Source organism: Saccopteryx bilineata, chromosome 4, assembly GCF_036850765.1.
Source record: "Saccopteryx bilineata isolate mSacBil1 chromosome 4, mSacBil1_pri_phased_curated, whole genome shotgun sequence".
Lineage (NCBI taxonomy): Eukaryota > Metazoa > Chordata > Mammalia > Chiroptera > Emballonuridae > Saccopteryx > Saccopteryx bilineata.
The window spans coordinates 64,525,736-64,545,009 of NC_089493.1; the positions used below are offsets into that span (position 1 = coordinate 64,525,736).

The 19,274-nt window shown below is 36.7% G+C and overlaps 1 protein-coding gene across 1 annotated transcript in view; it reads left to right on the plus strand.

The window, feature by feature from the left end:
* The window catches only part of PRTG (protogenin), a 170,081-nt gene that overhangs the window by 78,753 nt on the left and 72,054 nt on the right, over positions 1 to 19,274 (plus strand). The window contains exons 3-8 of the mRNA XM_066274954.1: positions 12,750 to 12,894; positions 14,431 to 14,564; positions 16,645 to 16,782; positions 17,042 to 17,200; positions 17,858 to 18,017; positions 18,801 to 19,048. Of these exons, the coding sequence (XP_066131051.1) occupies positions 12,750 to 12,894; positions 14,431 to 14,564; positions 16,645 to 16,782; positions 17,042 to 17,200; positions 17,858 to 18,017; positions 18,801 to 19,048 (984 nt within the window). The remainder of the gene's footprint in view (positions 1 to 12,749; positions 12,895 to 14,430; positions 14,565 to 16,644; positions 16,783 to 17,041; positions 17,201 to 17,857; positions 18,018 to 18,800; positions 19,049 to 19,274) is intronic.

Sequence of the window (19,274 nt, forward strand, 5' to 3'; positions counted from 1 at the left end):
CAAGGAGATAAGAGGCAGAGATTTCAGTTGCAGATAGATGGGAGGTGGTGATTTGTAAGGTGACCAACTTTTTTACAATGAAAAGAAGGACAAAAATAAATTGAAGAAAACAATATTGTAAATAAACATTTTATTCATTGCAACAATAATACACTATAAGATAATAAGTGCATAATAAAAGCATTTGTAATATTTTATATTGTAATCATGCTTACATGCCTATTAATTTTAAATAATAATTGTAAGAAAAAAGTACTCATTTAGATAATATTTCCATTGAATGAATATATTTTGTCAATGTATCATCTTGTAACAATATATTGGAAATATCTGAACAAGAAATATCCTTCATATTGAATTTTACGGCAAGTGTTGCAGCTGGAGTATCACATTCATTCTCCACTTCTCACTTGTCCCAAATCATTAGCAATTGAAAAAACTTTCAACTGCTGCATTAGTTCAAGGGCAGCACAATGTAAATTGAACAAGAATAAATAAATTTTCATATGGAATATGTTCATTTTTGAAATGACTGAATATTTCCACTCATCTTTTATTAATTTCAACATGTTCATTTTCCCATTGTATTAATTTTTCAGAATTTAAATATACATTCATTCTTCTAATTTCTTCAAAGAGACAATTGTCTATTTTGATGTCTGGCATTTCTTTAGATAAAAAAAGACAAGATTCAATAACTGTCCAATATGATTGCGATGAAGTCAAAAAACACCATTGAAAACTGTTATTTCCCATATTTGTTTCAGACCATTCTTCAATATATTGAAAACATGTCTGGTAAAAATTCTGCGCTTCTTTGATAAACTTTTCTGTTATGCCCGAATTTGATTCCTCTAAGTCTGACAATTTTCTTTTTATAAGTAAAGGAAGAAATTTTTTTTCAAAACAAGATTTATATAGAAGGATAAAGTCATTCAAAATAAGACTAACTTCTGTAGCTGAAATATGTTCACCTTCAGTCTTTTGAATCGTTTTGTGAAAAATAGATGCTTGATTATGTACATAATACATTAATATCTCAGATATTTTATTATTGAAAAACGATTCCAGGATTTTAGGACATTTGTCTAAACTTAAAAAATATGAACAGAGAGGCTCAAATAATTGTAGAACACGCTCTTTAGCAGGTGTTAGAGCAAGCCATCTAACTTCTGAATATCCTAAAAGTATTTTGTATTCAACATTTGCTTCTCCACAAAATTGTTTTAAAGGAGCAACACGAACAGTGAAATGACTAAAATGCAAATAAATTGTAGTTATTATTGGCATGGCACATGACACTGTGTTGATTGCATTTGACAAAATATGTGCATTACAACCTATTCCTAGTATTTTGGCGTAACTCTTGTAATTTTACATAGACATTATTCACTCCTTTGCATCTTTGCCCACCAACATTTGTATTTGTATTATCAGCTGTTAGAGCAACAACTTTGGATTTCAAGTTGTTTTTATTTATTACTCTGTATAGATGGTTTGACAAAATTTCAGAAGTTTCACCCTCAATGGATTCTAAATTAAAAATTTTTACTTGAAATCCCTTGGTAACATTAAAACATCTTACTATTATTGAATACAATTTAATTTCATTATGATTTGATGTATCAGATAAAATTGTTACAAATGCTGCAGTATCCAAGTCCTCTGTAACTATTTTGTCACAGTAATTTTTAAATACTGATTTTAAAATAGCCTCGCATTTTGTCCTGACACATGAAAATTTTGCATTGTGAAACTTTTTCAGTAATTTATTTGTACAATCTATACTACAAAAACTTTGTGAATTATGGTATGAAATACAAATGTTCCCTCCATTACAGCCAACTGTTTTTCATCTTCAAAATAATTTGAAGTTTTAAAACAACTTGTTACTTTACAACTAAAAGCTGATGCACCTAATGATCGCTTATGTTTGTTGGTGGTCAAGTGTTTCATTATCACTGCTCTGCCCCAACTGCAATACAAAATTCTCCACTGCAAATATTGCAGAAAACAATGATATCTTTCTTTGATATGAGGAATGGAAATTCCTTTATCAATGTATTGTTGAAGTGGCATTGTCTCTTTTTTTTTCCATCCCTTAAATGAAATTTAAAATTAAAAATAAAATATAGAGCTACACAAACAATGCAAGCACATTAGAAACTGAAAACATTATATCATGGTAGGCGAATTTTCCAGAAGCCAAATTAACAAAACTAAATATCAAACAAAACCACTAATTTGGAGTGATATTTGTGTGTATTTATCATTTTCTAATTATAAAACATCTTTTTTATGCAACTATTTAATCAAAATGCATTATTAATAGATATGGTTTGAACTTAGATTTCCACTTTAAAACTCAAATTTTGGGAAAATACTTGTAAATAAAATTATACATATTTGGAAATTATTAAATAGATAATGAATTAATAAAATATTTGTACTTACCTGTCTATGATTGAATATTCACTGAGAAAGAAATAATTGTGGGTCTACAATGTCGTATGTACTGTGTTGTGTTTCAGTAAGAAGTACACAAAGCCATTTGTGTGCTCGGTATATTGCACACTCTCTCAAGGTCTCCTGTGTGGAGCGCATGAGTCTCATAATCGTATCTCACTGCACTGTACTGATCCTTGAAAAATCGTCATGTCAAATACAAATACGTCACATCCCATACAGTGGATCAACTCTGCATTGATCGAATACAGACATTTGCTGATTAGTCTTCCAATATCAAAAAAGAGGACATGGCCCTGGCCGGTTTGCTCAGTGGTAGAGCATCAGCCTGGCGTGCAGGAGTCCTGGGTTCGATCCCCAGCCAGGGCACACAGGAGAAGCACCCATCTGCTTCTCCACCCCTCCCCCTCTCCTTCTTCTCTGTCTCTCTCTTCCCCTCCCGCAGCCAAGGCTCCATTGGAGCAAAGTTGGCACGGGCGCTGAGTATGGCTCTGTGGCCTCTGCCTCAGGCGCTAGAACGGCTCTGGTTGCAACAGAGCGATGCTCCAGATGGGCAGAGCATCGCCCCCTGGTGAGCGTGCCGGGTAGATCCCGGTTGGGCGCATGCGGGAGTCTGTCTGACTGCCTCCCCGTTTCCAACTTCAGAAAAATACAAAAAAAAAAAAAAAAAAAAAAAAAAGGAGGACATGTAGGAGGACACTTTTTGAGGGAGGACGGAACTTACAAAAGAAGGACTGTCCTCCCTGAAGGAGGATGATCGGCCATCTTATGATTTGGTTCATTGAATTCACTTAAGAAACCTTTGTTGAGTGCTTGTTGTATGCAAGGCTCTGTTTTGGGCCTAGCAACACACAGACATATTCCCTGAACTCAACAAATTGACAATCTAGGGTGAAAATGGTTGAGGACCTGAATAATTTGGAAAGTTAGAAAATTCCTGAAACCAGATAACAATTGTTGGACAGCAGTGAGTGGTTCAGCTGACAGCAGTACACTTGCGGAGCTTTGTATCCTTCTTTCCAGGCAAAGGAATTGAGTTTGTGAGTACGAAGTCTTGCATTTGTCAACACAAGGTTGATAAAATATCAAAGAAGCAAAGACTTGTCAGGTGATATATATGAAAGGTGTCTTTCAGTATGGATACAGTAGGAATAGAATGGAAAGTAATCTAGTCTGTGGAAATGTTGCATGTAGTATCTACTTTTGAAAGTCCCTGGTTCCCAACTTAGAAAGTTTGTAGCCTTCATTTTATTTACATTTCCTTGGATGCATATTTTGGTTTAAATATGACTTTTGAAAAGCAAAGACATACCTCTTAGCACCTAGTTGTCAAAATAGCCATAGATTCAAGCAGGCTACTAAATTTTCTAGAAGTCAGGTAAGAAGCCACTTACATGATAGTTATTGCATACTCAGTACAGCTGAATAAAAAGAGGTTTACACTCAAGACATAATGATCACATCGGTCTTCTTACATTATTTTTACGAAAAGGTGAAATTTTTTGTAAAACAAATTTTTTAAAAGTAAAAAGTAGTTTCTTAATCTTAAGGACATAAGTTTTCAACTTCTGTTTTAAAACTTGTATCTTGGTTGTTTTTTATCTCAATCAGGTAAAGCATCCGTTACACTGATGCTTGGATTAGTTGGGTCAGGTCTCTTGGTTGGCTTCCTGTTCTGTTGCAGGTCAGTCTTCAAGTATAAAGACTCAAAGTAAGTTGGACCTGATGAAGTAAGTTAACTACTGTGTTTTGATTAGGAAAGCCTCTAGCAGACAAATGCATGATTTGAAAGGCCCATGTCACAGGAATAAACTTTAAGTTCATATTCACACACGTACTGTATTTTTTGCTCCATAAGACACACCTGACCATAAGACAGACACACCTAGAGTTGTAAGGAGGAAAATAAGAAAAAAATATCCTGAACCAAATGGTGTGTTAAAATATTTAATAAAATACCATATTTTTCGCTCCATAAGGCGCACGGGCATTTTCCCCTCCGCTTTTTGGGGGAAATACCTGCGTCTTATGTTGCGAAAAACATGGTACTTCATGAGGAACTCTGAACTTGTGGATATTCAAGAGTCTGAGCTAGAAATTCCCTGTTTTCTTGATAAGCTACTTTACAAGATTCCCCAGAACTACTGATTGGTGGCTTAGAGCTGTGGAAACAGCACAGAGGCGCTAGAACGTGACTGTTGGCCATGCTCCCTCGCTGTTTGGGACTCCCTAAAGAGGGGGTGTGGCAGTAGCAACTGATGCAGTCCTAGACCAGCTGAGGTCTCCAGACCCCTGGCTGATCGGCAGCATTAGGACCACCTGTATAAACCCCGCATCCAGATTCTGATTGACAGATATTTTCTGTTTAGCGTAAGAATATTTTAAATGCAATTTACAAAAGAAAGTGATGTTTTTCTTACATTAGGGAATAGTCTGTGAACTTGTTTTAAATTATTGAATCGCTGGTCATTTCAAACTGTATCTGTAACTTTTAGTTGGTTTTAGAATCAACATGTATCAAGTATTTCACGTATTAAGTTTTTAGAAGTATGGTTGGCACATTAGCTTAATATTGTAGTTATGCATTTCCAGAAATACGTATATGTTGTTTTCTGATCAACTAAAAGTTTGGAGAACATTTTCCTTTTAGCATCTTTGATCCTTTTTTTTTTCTGACTATAAATCATAGAGGCAAATGATCAAGTCGACAGGTAAAGAGGAGGAAGTCACAAATAAAATAGGCACTTACATTTATGGTGTTTGCAGAGTTGTTTTTGAGAACAGCGCATGTTTCTTCAGACCCTGTTTCTTGCCCATTTTATAGAGCTCTGGCCTCTTAACAGCACAGCTTTAATGACTTCTTGTGGGGCTCTCGGTTTATGTTAGCACTGACTGTGGAGGGAAGAAAAGAGGTCAGGTTTCACAAGGAGGCTGTAGACTTGTAAAATCGTACCTAACCGGCAGAAACAAAGTCCACATCAAGGAGAAAGCTGAGATTTCCACAAGGATGCAAGACGTTTTGCCATTTAAATAAGTGCAAAGTGTTTCTTGGATAATGCCAAAAATAGTTCATAGCTAAAGTTTTAGGGGACTCTAACATTCATTGTAAAGGAGGTATTCATTTATTTAGCTTAATGCCCCACTTAAAATCAAAATATAAAAACAAATACTTGCAAGGAAACAGAGGTTATGTATATTACAATATAGATATTTATATTTGCATGGTTTGCTAAAGTTTCTAAGTCTTGAAATAAGATGTTGTGTTTTATTGAAAAAAGTCTTTTATTTAGATGTGTTTTTTTTTCTTGAATTTTCAGAATGAGGACACTGGTTGGGCATCCATAGGTCATAGGTGATGTCTACCCAAAACATGAGAAGCTCAAAATACTAAAAAGGAGGCAGATAAAAATTAAGAATGAGGGATTTTCTCAGTTAGTAGAGCAATAGTAGGAAATTTATGAAGACAGGCTCTTCAATTCATGCTCCATGTAAGAATAGAAAATGTATTTTTAAATGCCATTACTTTTTCTTAATTATGTATTTTGTAGGAAAAAGTAACTACAAAAAAATCGCCATAAATAATTCTACCACTAGAGATTTGAACTCTAGTGAGATTTGGTCTCATAAATGCAGAGCTGTGATTCTTACCCAGATCTATAAATTTTAATATTTGCACCCTTAACCGCAAGGCTATACTGCTGTACTGTATCCGTCTAAATCATGCCCAGTATTTTACTGGATTTTATTCCTGATTTTTCTATAAACCAGGTAAGGCTAAATTTTGCCTTAGTCTCAATATACTTTGCCTCAGTTTTCTTTTGCCTTAATTTCTATTATCAAGAAATGAGAATAAAATTAAAATTGAAAAAAAAAATTGGAATCACTTTTTTTTTTTAAGCATGCATGTGAGAGAGAGAAAGACAGGAAGGGAAAGAGATGAGAAACATCAACTTGTAGATGCATCACTTTAGTTGTTCATTAATTGCTTCTTATATGTGCCTTGACCGGGGGACTCTAGCCAAGCCAGTGACCCCACGCTCAAGCTGGTGAGCCTGCTCTCAAGCTGGCAACCTCGGGGTTTTAAACCTGGAACATCAGTGTCCCAGGTTGATGCTCTATCCACTGTGCCACCATCAGTCAGGCTGGAATCACATTTTTTGTGAAATGATTTCTTTGTTGATTATAGAAGTAATAGGTTAACCTTAGAAGTCTTTGAATTAATAGATAGAAGTTGCTTGTGAGTCCCGTGCAGCCATATCAAACACTGGTGTTTGTCTGGAGGATGTTTTCGAAGGGCAGGGGGAAGGGGGGAAATGAGAGCAGAGAGAACAGATAAGAGACTTTTAGTGGCTCCAGTGAGAGATGTTGAGACAGGGACATAGAAATGAATTTGATGTATGCTTAGGAGTTAAAAATCAGTGGGCCAGGTGATCAAATGAAGAGGGAGCAGGAGTCAGTAGTCTTTGTCTCAGATGAGTAGTTGAGTTGCATAATGGTGTGACATATTGAGGGAGAGATATAAGCTTGGGAGAAAAGAGATAATTTCATTTTGGATGTGATGAATTAGATGTGCCTTCTATAACTTACAGGTGAAGATGCCTGGTAGGCCGCTGAAGCCATGAGTCTGAATCTCTGGGGACAGGGATCTGAGCTGGAGATGGACTTTGGGGAGTCAGCAGCAACAGATGGATGTAGCTGAAAACTAAAACTAGATGAGATCACCCAAGAAGAACATGGAGACAGAAAAGAACAGAGAATCTCTGGAAGGAAGGTCCAGAGGAGGCGAGAGAGCGCCTGAAAAAAAGGAGTCAGCAAAATAAGAGAACAGGCAGTGCTTCTGTAAAATAACAGGAGAAGAAGGCACATTAGGTGCTTGAGGCATAAAGTCAGAAGAAGAGGGGAGGCAACTAGAATGAATTCTTCTTTAGAAATATGGAGGAGAGCCCTGGCTGGTTGGCTCAGCGGTAGAGCGTCGGCCTGGCGTGCAGAGGTCCCGGGTTCGATTCCCGGCCAGGGCACACAGGAGAAGCACCCATCTGCTTCTCCACCCCTCCCCCTCTCCTTCCTCTCTGTCTCTCTCTTCCCCTCCTGCAGCCGAGGCTCCACTGGAGCAAAGATGGCCCGGGCGCTGGGGATGGCTCTGTGGCCTCTGCCTCAGGCACTAGAATGGCACTGGATGCAACAGAGCGACGCCCCAGAGGGGTGAGCATGCCGGGTGGATCCTGGTCGGGCGCATGCGGGAGTCTGTCTGACTGCCTCCCCGTTTCCAACTTCGGAAAAATGAAAAAAAAAAAAAAAAAAGAAAAGAAATATGGAGGAGAGAGGTAGAGAAGCAGCAGCTGACTCAGAGTCACAGAGGTGAGGGAAGAGGGTGGGGTTGGTGCCCAAGTGGAGGAGGTACAGACAGAAAGATGACAACTCATTTTCACTGTGGGATGATGAATGCTTCTTTTTCTTCAGTCTCAGAGGTTCCAATGAGACTCCCAAGAAGTACCACATTTTCCCATGTATAAGATGCTCCCGTGTATAAGACGCACCATAATTTGGGGCCCCAAAATTTGATTAAAAAAATGTATGTATTACATAAAGTTATTGAACTCAAGTTTTAGTCATCATAAAATTCATACAGCTCCTCATCACTGTCAAAACTCCCATCCATTAGCTTGTCCTCATCTGTGTCTGATGACGAATTACTGTCTTCAACAATGAGTGCAAAAACAAGCATAAAAAAGCAGGAAATGCAAGTAAAAAATTCTGCAACCACTGGATAAGATGCACCCAGTTTTAAGACCCCAAATTTTTCAAACTAGGGTGTGTCTTATGCATGGAGAAATCGGGTATCTAGCTAGGTCTTCTTGGGGAAAAATTATTTTGCCAGTAGGTTGAATTTTCAAAAGGAACCAAAATATTAGACATGTTAAATATAAAGGTGTTTGGGAGGATTGAAAAGCATCTTCAAACTTGCATTAGACCTTGCTGACAACCAGAGTGAGATCAAGAAATACCCTTACTTAATGGATATATTAACTAACCTTATGTAGTAATCATTTACCAACATGTGTGTATCAATCAAATCATCACATTGTATACAATGCATATGTCAATTATATCTTAGTAAAGCTGGAGGGAGGAAAGAAACTAAACTAGTGATTGCCTAGGGCTGGGGTGTGGGAGGAGATGGAAAGATTATGGAGTGGTAACTAAAAGGATGTGGGATTTCTTTGTGGAGTGATGAAAATATTCGAAAACTGAGTATGGAGATGGTTTCAAACTCTAAATAGAGATACTAAAAATCATTGAATTGTATACTTTAAATGAGTGAATTGTATGGTATATAAATTATATGCTATGGGATTTATATCTCAATAAAGCTTTTTAGTTCTCAGAATTTTGTAACTCCAAAGTTCTAGTGCATTTGACCTGAAGTGCAAAGTTAATTTAATTTTTAAAATAAAAAATTATAGGGGTGTCACAGACTTATGCATCTGGTGGTGGTGGGGAAAGGAGTGGCTCAAAGAAAAGATTCTGGGTATCATATTGTTTGTTTGGTTAGATAAGATTAATAATAACGAATAGCACTCAACTTCTTGCATGGTTGGAGGGAGATTACTTGAGGCAACAGAATGATTATTTTTATTCTCAATAATCACAATATTTATAAAAAGTCATATAATGTATAAAGCGCCCTCATTATATTGGCTTATTGAATCTTTATAAAAATCCTCTAATAGAGAAAAGACAGATTTTTATCTCTCAAAGTAATGCTGCTAAAACATTGGGCATCATTTAGAATTATAGTAAACAAACAAACATTGGGCATCATTTAGAATTATAATAAACAAACAAACAAAAGCATTATTTTCCTAAGCCTGGAAAACTCTCTACATTTCTGGCTACCGTGTTTAAAGGCCTAATAGAATTGGAGAATTTTTTTTTTTAATTTCAGGTCAATTCAACAAGTATTGTTTTAGTACTGAGTTTGTGCTATTTGCTGTCTAAGGGATCTTGCTAAGACTGTGACCCACTGCTGGCCCTCAGTGAGCTCACAGTGTTAGAAAGGGAGAAAGACTATAAACAAGTGGAATAATACTATGGAATAGTGGTAGCAATAAAAGCCTGCAATATCCAGAAGTTGCAGATAAAAAGGTCAGGAACAACCTCTCAAAGTATGGGACAAGTGAACAAGGCTATAAATGATGATAGGATTTCATCAGATGGACAGAGGGACCGAGGGTATTTTAGAAGGAGATATTTATAAAATGTTCACAGGTATGAAATATAGTATATTCAATGTTCATGGAACATGATTAATTCTAAGTGGTTGAAAACAAGTGAGAGTTTTGCAGGGACTAATTGATTAATTAGGAATATAAATCAAATTGGCGTTTTTTGACCATCACTCTGGAGGTAACTCTGATGGTAGGAAAGAGATCACCTAAGAGGTTCCTGCCAAACTTCCAGGCAGTAGGTGATAAGGGCCTGAATGGAAGACAAGATTATTAGGGATAGAGAGAAGTCAGAAATGAGAGAAATATAGAGTTTATGGGATAAAACATACTGAATTGGGTGTTTGATTCATTGTGGGGTTCAAATAGTTGGGGCTGGAAGAACTGCTTTATGAAGGGAAGTTGAACTATATGAGATATTTTAGCCTAGAGGTGTCAAGGGGCTATGGAGAAAGTTGTATATAGACGTATTATCAGTGATGACCAGGACTAAAAGTCACCCCCTTACACATAAAAAAGGTAATATGGGACCAATAAGAAAAATTAGTACTGCATAAAGCAGGCATTACATTTATGGAAACTTAGGTCTTCAGTTTCCAAAAATATGAATGTTTGACATAGTTCAGTTAATTATAGAAAAATGACCTACATTGTTATTGAAAAATAAGGCTGTTATGAATGTGAACCTGATATTTTGAAGATAAATATAAGCATCTATTCCCTAATTTTTCAGTAAGGTAGTAGGACATTGGTTTGAGTCAGAATAAAAATGTTTATAAATAGATTAACATCCTAGAATTAATTACAGAAGCAATTAAAAAGAAAAATTGTAATGATAGAGTTTGATGTTCTTGAATAGAGGCTCTCAAACATTTTATAGTTTCACTATACTTTTTTTTTTTTTTTTTTGTATTTTTCCAAAGCTGGAAACGGGGAGGCAGTCAGACAGACTCCCGCATGCACCCGACAGGGATCCACCCGGCATGCCCACCAGGGGACGATGCTCTGCCCATCTTGGGGCGTCACTCTGCCGCAGTCAGAGCCATTCTAGCGCCTGAGGCAGACTTTGCTCCAGTGGTGCCTTGGCTGCAGGAGGGGAAGAGAGAAACAAAGAGGAAGGAGAGGGGGAGGGGTGGAGAAGCAGATGGGCGCTTCTCCTGTGTGCCCTGGCCGGGAATCAAACCTGGGACTCCTGCACACCAGGCCGATGCTCTACCACTGAGCCAACTGGCCAGGGCATAGTTTCACTGTACTCTTAAAACTTATTTGAGGACCCTTAAAGAGCTTCTGTGGAGGTTATATCTGTTGATACCTATTATTAGAAATTAAAACAATTTTTAAAAATATTGATTGAAATGAAAACATTTATTTATTTCATATTAACATAACACATGTCATGAAACAACTATTTGCCAAAATAAAATAATCAGAGGAGAGGCCTTGTTTTGCATTGTGTACTCTCTGTAATTAGCCTAATAGGAGATATATGGATTCTCACAGGTGCCTGCTTCTGCCTTGAGTCTGTGGTGATGTCACCCATCATGTAGTGTCAGGAAAACACTATATACACACGAGAGAAATGAGAATAAAAAAGGCACATGACGGTTATTAGGAGAATGCTTTTTACTTTGTGGCTCCACTAACAACAGCAGTTTCAGAATCACTGTTCTTGAGGAAGCAGAAACTTTTTGTGACAGACACAAAAAAGTATTGCTTTACCCCCATTCCATGCGTTTTGGAAATACATGCCCCTAAAACTGTGTTCACCATTATTTACTGGCTTTGTCCCATTCCTCTAAAGGCCTGTGATCCATTTACAGAATTGATGAAGTCAGTCCTAGGTAGAATTTGTTAGCCTTCTGTGACCTTTTACCCTTTCCAGTCTAATGAAGCATTTATTTTCATAACTTCTCACTTTATTGATAAACCATAAAAGCATGTATTTTTTTTAACTGGAATCGGAGGCGATGGAATACAGCCATCCCTGGGGCTCTTTCTTTGTGTCCTGGAAGACTTAGTCGAGGGAAGGAAAACCGCACTAGCACCTGGAGTCTGGGCTCTGCCGGACTGAGACCGTGGACACTGACGACCAGTTTCCAGAGGCCTGCCTAATGTGGTAAAGAATTATCTCTAGGACATATCAACACCTCAAGATTTAGCTTTGCTCTAGAAATATGTGAGTCTAAAAATAGTCTCTTGAGTCTCTCTACCTTTTGTTCATCAGGACACCATTTGTCTTCTTTTTTGTGTGTGCAGCACCAGTACCAGCCTCATTTGATTCCAAACACTGACATATCTGTGTCTGAAAGAGCCAAGTCCTTGTTTTCATTAGAGTATCTCACCCGTCTCACTGCCACCATGCAGTTCTGTCATTGCTGTTTATACAGCCTGTTCGTCGTGACTTGAAACTCTTCTTTTCTCAGTCCATCTACAATATATAACAATGCCTGATAAAAATTTTTCCAAATACTGCTATCATGACACCTCTTTGCTCAAAAATCTTTGGGGCTGTCTTAATTTGTACCATGCTACAAATCTGTTTTATCTATGCTCTCCTTCAACTTTTGTTATTGCCTTCATGTTATTCCTGTTTTTCCCCTTTCATCCAAACCCAGTGGATTATTCAAAACTCAATTTAAAGCTAACCTCTGTAAATGGTTCTTACTCTCTGGTCTGTTTGCATTGATTTTCCTCTCCTCTGAAATAACAACAGTATCTGGAGTTTGTACTGCTCAGTTCAGTATGTATTTAAATTACATTATCAATTGTTTATTTTTTATTTCAGTTATGTCAATTTCCTCCTCTAAACGGGTTGTAAGTTTCTTAAGAAGTTGGTTAGAATTTCATCCTGGGAAAGACCAGACTCCTTGATTTGGGAAACTGCTCAGTGGTTTTACCATAATTATTCCCTAAATTATTTTTGTGGTATGTTGGGATGGTCTTAGCATCTGAGCAAGAGCTCAAGTCTGATAAATAATATCTAGCATAATGCTATTTCCAAGTATAGTATAAATAGTTCATGTACTTATTCTGAATTTGTCAAATTTTATCTTATAGCTATTTCTGCATTTGAAGTTCAGCCAGTTTCTACTAAGGTCCAAGAAGGTGGAATTGCTAGATTTGCATGCAAGATTTCATCAAACCCACCGGCAGTTATAACATGGGAATTAAATCGAACAACTCTACCTGTATCAATGGACAGGTAAATGCAACTTTTGCCTTTGGAGAGATGCAGGGGTAATGAAGACTTTATCATGAGACTATATGTGGTAAAGATACTTATGAAACTCATTTTCATTGATAGTGTCAATAATCAACTTCTTAAAGAAACTTCATAATTAGGTAAGAATGATATCATCAGTCTCTGGCACATGGGGCATAATTTCTGTTTTTTAGGTTCAGATCAGAATTCAGAGAGACTATCTTACTGCTTTGTTCCTTTTCTCAAGTATCTTTTCCAGTCATAGGACCACCTGAGTCGATGGCTTGGGGCCCAAGGATTTGGAAAACCAAGGTACCCCTTTATTGCTGGCAGTAGCAGTGCTGGTGGAAAGGGTCTCCCACGTGTGCCCTGGCAGCTGCCCACTTCTGTCCCTGCTTTCCACTCCCCGGTCTCCTCTCCGTTGTGTACGCACACAGGCACACCCCCCTTAAGACCTGAAGGTTGATTGAAGTTGAAGGATCAAGAACTTTGTAGCAATTTCAAAAAGTTAGCAGTATTCCTAAGTAGGCAAAAATCATTGGCTAAAATGACAGGGCACTTAAATGGAAGAAGTTATTCAAAGAAGTGCTTTTTTTTTCCTATTTTTTTTAAAAACTTACATTCAGGTGTACCTTGGAGAATATATGTTAAGAGACAAAAAGTCAGGAATTTGAAAAAAAATCAACCACCAGTTAGCTGTATCTAAGCTATAATGTCAAGTGAGACTCTGTAAAATTAGACTGATAAATTTCACAAATCACATATTGCATAGTTATTTATGTTTTAGAGATCTATAGTGGCCCAAATGAAAACAACTGATCAATCTAATCTATTTTTTAATTTTTTTAAATTAATTTTAGCAAGAGAGGAAGGGACAGAAAAGAAAGAGAGAAAGATAGGAACATCAAGCTGTTCCTGTATGTGCCCTGACCAAGGATCAAACCAGCAACTTCTGTACTTTGGGACATGCTGTAATTAACCAAGCCACCCAGCCAGGGCAAATCAAGCTAATATTTTAAAAGGTCTTTAAAGTATTGCATTTGGCACTTTGAAAAGGTTGAATATTGCCCTGGCCAGTTGGCTCACTGATAGAGTGTTGGCTTAGCATGTGGACATCCGGGGTTCAATTCCTAGTCAGGGCACACAGGAGAAGCGACCGTCTGCTTCTTTACACCTCCCTGTCCTTCTTCTCTTCCCTCTCTCTCTCCCCCCCTCCCACAGCCATGGATTGATTGGTTTGAGTGCATCAGCCCCAGTGCTGAGGATGACTCTGTGGAGCCTCTGCCTCACGCGCTAAAAATAGCTCAGTTGTGAACATGGCCCAGATGGGCAGAGCTTTGGCCCCAGGCAGGGATTGCCAGGTGGATCCCGGTTGGGATGCATACAGAAGTCTGTCTTTCTATCTCCACTTCTCTCATTTGGAAAAAAGAAAATAAAAAGAAGATTGAATATATTAAATCTTATCATAGACTGTATGTTAAAATTAAAAAATTAAATCTACTGCAAAGAATTGAATCATCTTTCTTCTCATAACAGGATAACTGCCCTGCCAACAGGAGTATTGCAGATCTATGATGTTGGCCAAAGTGATACCGGAAGTTATCGCTGTGTTGCTGCTACGGTAGCCCACAGACGTAAGAGCATGGAGGCCTCTCTAACAGTGATTCCAGGTACCTCACAGAAGTTCTTTCTTCTTCTCCTTTCTTTTTTATTGGCACAGCTATGAATTTTTATTCTCTGGCTGTAATAGTATGCCATAGAGTAGTAGTACTTTATTTCTTTGAAAATATTGTAATCTATTTAAAAAATTGTCATTTTATGAATTAAGCAACTCTTCTTTAGTAGGCTAACTTGTTTTATGTTATGTTAGTGTCAACATCTTTAGGAAAGATTGAATATTTTGTAACTATTTCACTTTTAAAAAATATTTATAAAGTACAAAACAGAAAATAACATCCATCCATTTCCACCAGAGTTGTCTATTGTCAATAAAGAGATATTTGTTTCCAGTTTGGTATTTTAAGAAAAATCATAATTTACATTTGTGATAATAATGCATGTTTATTATAAGCAGTACTGTTTATAAAAGTTAAAAAGTACAAGGAGCCCTGGCCGGTTGGCTCAGCAGTAGAGCGTCGGCCTAGCGTGCGGAGGACCTGGGTTCAATTCCCGGCCAGGGCACACAGGAGAAGCGCCCATTTGCTTCTCCACCCCTCCGCCGCGCTTTCCTCTCTCTCTCTTCCCCTCCCACAGCCGAGGCTCCATTGGAGCAAAGATGGCCCGGGCACTGGGGATGGCTCTGTGGCCTCTGCCTCAGGCACTAGAGTGGCTCTGGTCGCAACATGGCGACGCCCAGGATGGGCAGAGCATCACCCCCTGGTGGGCAGAGCGTTGCCCCATGGTGGGCGTGCCGGGTGGATCCCGGTCAGGCACATGCGGGAATCTGTCTGACTGTCTCTCCCTGTTTCCAGCTTCAGAAAAGTGGAAAAAAAAAAAAAAGTACAAGGAGATAATATAGTTTTAAAATAGCCCCAATTCCAAAAACTCAGAAATTATGATTGTTAACATTAAATGAATATAATTTTTTATATTTTGTCATACATGAATATAATTAGACAGAAAATTAGGTAGAGAGGTAAATAGGAAGAAGGAAATATGTATTTTATTAAAATGGAATTATATATAGATGCTAGTTTTTATTTTAAAATAATTCATTTAAATTTACTTGAATATAGTGGAAGAAAACTTGGATTAGACATCATTAAACTTCACATGAGCGTTTATTCTTTACAAAAAACATTACATCTTAAAAGATCCTTTGAGGTTAAAAAATTGTCTTTGAGCCTAACCTGTGGTGGCCTAGTGGATAAAGCATCGACTTTAGAATGCTAACGTCACTGGTTTGAAACCCCAGGCTTGCCTGCTCAAGGCACATACAGCAAGCAACTACTACACACTCCCCTCACCCCCTTTCTCTATCCTCTGTCTAAATCAATAAATAAAATCTTTAAAAATAATTGTCTTTGAAAAACATTGAGACTGAAATTACATTTATAATGCTTTGCTTTCATTTTAGTAACTCTCTGTTAACTTGGTGGTCTGAAAGATAGAAACAAAAGCACTCTTCTACTCCTTCCCTTTTTCCTACTGTCACGTGAATTCTTAACAAGATTCGTGAGAGTATTAAATGAATATCTGAACGCAATTAAAAATGAATGATACGGAAACAACCCAAATGTCCATCAGCTAATGAATGAATAAGTAAAATGTGTTCTGTATTTATAATTAACTATTCTATTGTTATTCAATAAAAAGATATGAAGTACTAGTACATAACTACAGCATGTATGAATCTTGAAAACATTACGTTAAAAGAAGTCAGTCACAAAGACAGAACCATGTAATATATGGTTCCTTTTTTATGAAATGTCTAGACTAAGGAAATCCAAAGGGACAGAAAGTAGCTTAGTCAGTGGTTGCCAGGCTATGGGGAGAGGAGATTGAGAAGTGACTGCTAATGGGTATGGGACTTCTTTTTGGGGTGATGAAAATGTTTTAAAATAACTGTGGTGATGGTTACACACTCTGAAAATACCATTGAATTATACTTCAAATGGATGAATTGTATATTATATAAGTTATATCTCAATTTGGTTTTTTTTTAATGAATAAGAAGAAGTATTTTCACTCATTTTGCTTATGTTTTAATTAACCATTTATTTTTATATTCTGCTTTTTCTCTCTCCAAAGCTAAGGAATCTAAATTTTTCCACACGCCAACCATTATAGCAGGTCCACAGAACATAACAACATCTCTTCATCAGACTGTTGTTTTGGAATGCATGGCCACAGGAAATCCCAAACCAATCATTTCTTGGAGCCGTCTTGGTACGCCTTCTCAGGGGGAAAAAGTCGTTTCCTTGAACTTTGTTCATTATAGCAAAAGTGATAAAATGGTTTTTATATACAAAACACATGTTTGGCAATTAGATGGCTTTAAATTTCTTGGCATTTTACTGTGTAGAGAAGTAGTTTTAATATAGAAAATTTTGTACGTTTTATGATAGGATTGTTTGGAGAGTGGTCTTTGAATTAATTTTATGTCATATTTTACATTGTTTTAACTGAAGTATTCTCTTCAAAACAGATCACAAGTCTATTGATGTCTTTAATACTCGGGTACTTGGAAATGGTAATCTTATGATATCTGATGTCAAGCTGCAACATGCTGGGGTATATGTTTGTCGGGCCACTATCCCAGGCACTCGTAACTTTACAGTTGCCATGGCAACTTTAACTGTATTAGGTATGTTTTCTTTCGTTCTCCATTTAGGAGGGTCTTACATTTTTATGTTTGCTGTTTTATCTCATTTATGGCTTACTTCTACCTTTCTTGATTTTTGTGTTATTGACAGGAAGGTTGATATGAAGTTTCTTACTCTGATGATCAATTTTAGGATTATTAGATTTAAATTTAACATAAAGTCCTATGTTAAAATATAACTATTATTTTGTAGTCAGTATTCTTTTTGCCTGCATACCATTATATACCTTCTTACTTAGGCTTTCCTCTTATCTCCTCCTCACTCACCCACAAAGACTTTGGATACCCATTCACTAATCTAAAATTTTAATCTGTTGATTGTCTATATGCATTCATAAAGGGCTGTGTATTGGGCTTAGTTAAGTAGGATTGTGGTACACATATGTTTAGAGTGTTTATATGATATATATAGATGGTCTCAATGGGGAAACCCATAGGGCAGTAGACATCTAACAGAGCTATGCATCAAGAAGGCATCTGAATAGATGTATGCAGAGTGTAGATTGGAGCTCAAAATGTCAAATATTTTCAGGGGTGGGATTTGATCATTTGCTATACTCTTCCCTGACTCTGTATCATTCCTGTTGGGACCACAGAAATAATTTTTCTTTTTTCTTTTTTCTTTTTTTTGAAAAATAGCTCCTCCTCTATTTGTTGAATGGCCAGAAAGTTTAACAAGGCCTCGAGCTGGCACTGCTCGGTTTGTATGTCAGGCAGAAGGAATCCCTTCACCGAAAATGTCATGGTTGAAAAATGGAAGAAAGATACATTCAAATGGTAGAATTAAAATGTACAACAGGTAGGCTATGTTACTTTGCTACTATTTTAGATAAGATGTAATGGCTTTAGTAATTTTTATGTGAAATGGCTATAATCATAATATCAAGTACTTCAGTTTATCTTGGTATTTAAAACTAAAATAAAAAAAAAATTAACCTAAGGAAAATTGTAATATCAGCATGTCATAGATCCTTTTAGATGTGGATCGTAGAAGTGGATAGCTGTACTGAAATGGACGTTGGACAGTTCCCCAGACCTGGATTATAGTCCTGATAAGCAAGTAGCTAAATTATTAGCCAGCATGTTAACCTTTAGGGGTCTCAGTTTCTTAGTGAGAAAGAAAGAACTGTCTAAGAATTCCTCCACAATTCAAACTTAATGGTTTTAAGAACTCACTTTTATTACTATAAAATGAATCTTATTATAATATTCTCATTTATGTTGCACAAAACTATAAAAAAGTTTGTTGGCCTCAATTTTATGTAACATTGCAGTATTATGTAAATTATATGCTACTACAGAGCAATATACTTTCTTAGTGAAAGCCAGCTTTTTAAAAAGAAAGTGATCTGTCATCTAAAGCAAAAAGGATTTAGGTATGACAAGTACTTATTTATGTAGAATCAGAAAATAAAATAAATTTTAAGTAATTCATAGAGATTTTTCAATAGAACTGACTAAACATTGTTCATAGTAATATTTGTCATTTAAAGTGAGAATACACTTAGCAATGGTTTAACTTTATTTTTACATCATTCTTAGAATTTTTTGTTGAAATAAATAATTTTTTTCCTTTCTTCAGTAAATTGGTAATTAACCAGATTATCCCTGAAGATGATGCTATTTATCAGTGCATGGCTGAGAACAGCCAAGGATCTATCTTATCTAGAGCCAGACTGACTGTGGTAATGTCGGAAGACCGACCCAGTGCTCCCTATAATGTGCATGCTGAAACCATGTCAAGTTCAGCCATCCTTTTAGCTTGGGAGAGGCCACTTTATAATTCAGACAAAGTCATTGCTTATTCTGTGCACTACATGAAAGCAGAAGGTAAGCAGTCTGAGGAGTGTTTAATTTTAAGTTCCACTTGCTATCCTGGGTTTGTTTTCAGTCTGAATGATGATTTACATAATCCACATAATATTTTTGAAGTTCTATAGCATTTATCTCTTTTCATAAAATAATTGATCTATCACATGTGTGTATCTGTCATTTTCTCAATTTTGTATTGTATACTTTGTATATATAAATATAGTTGAAGTTTTTTTTAATCTAG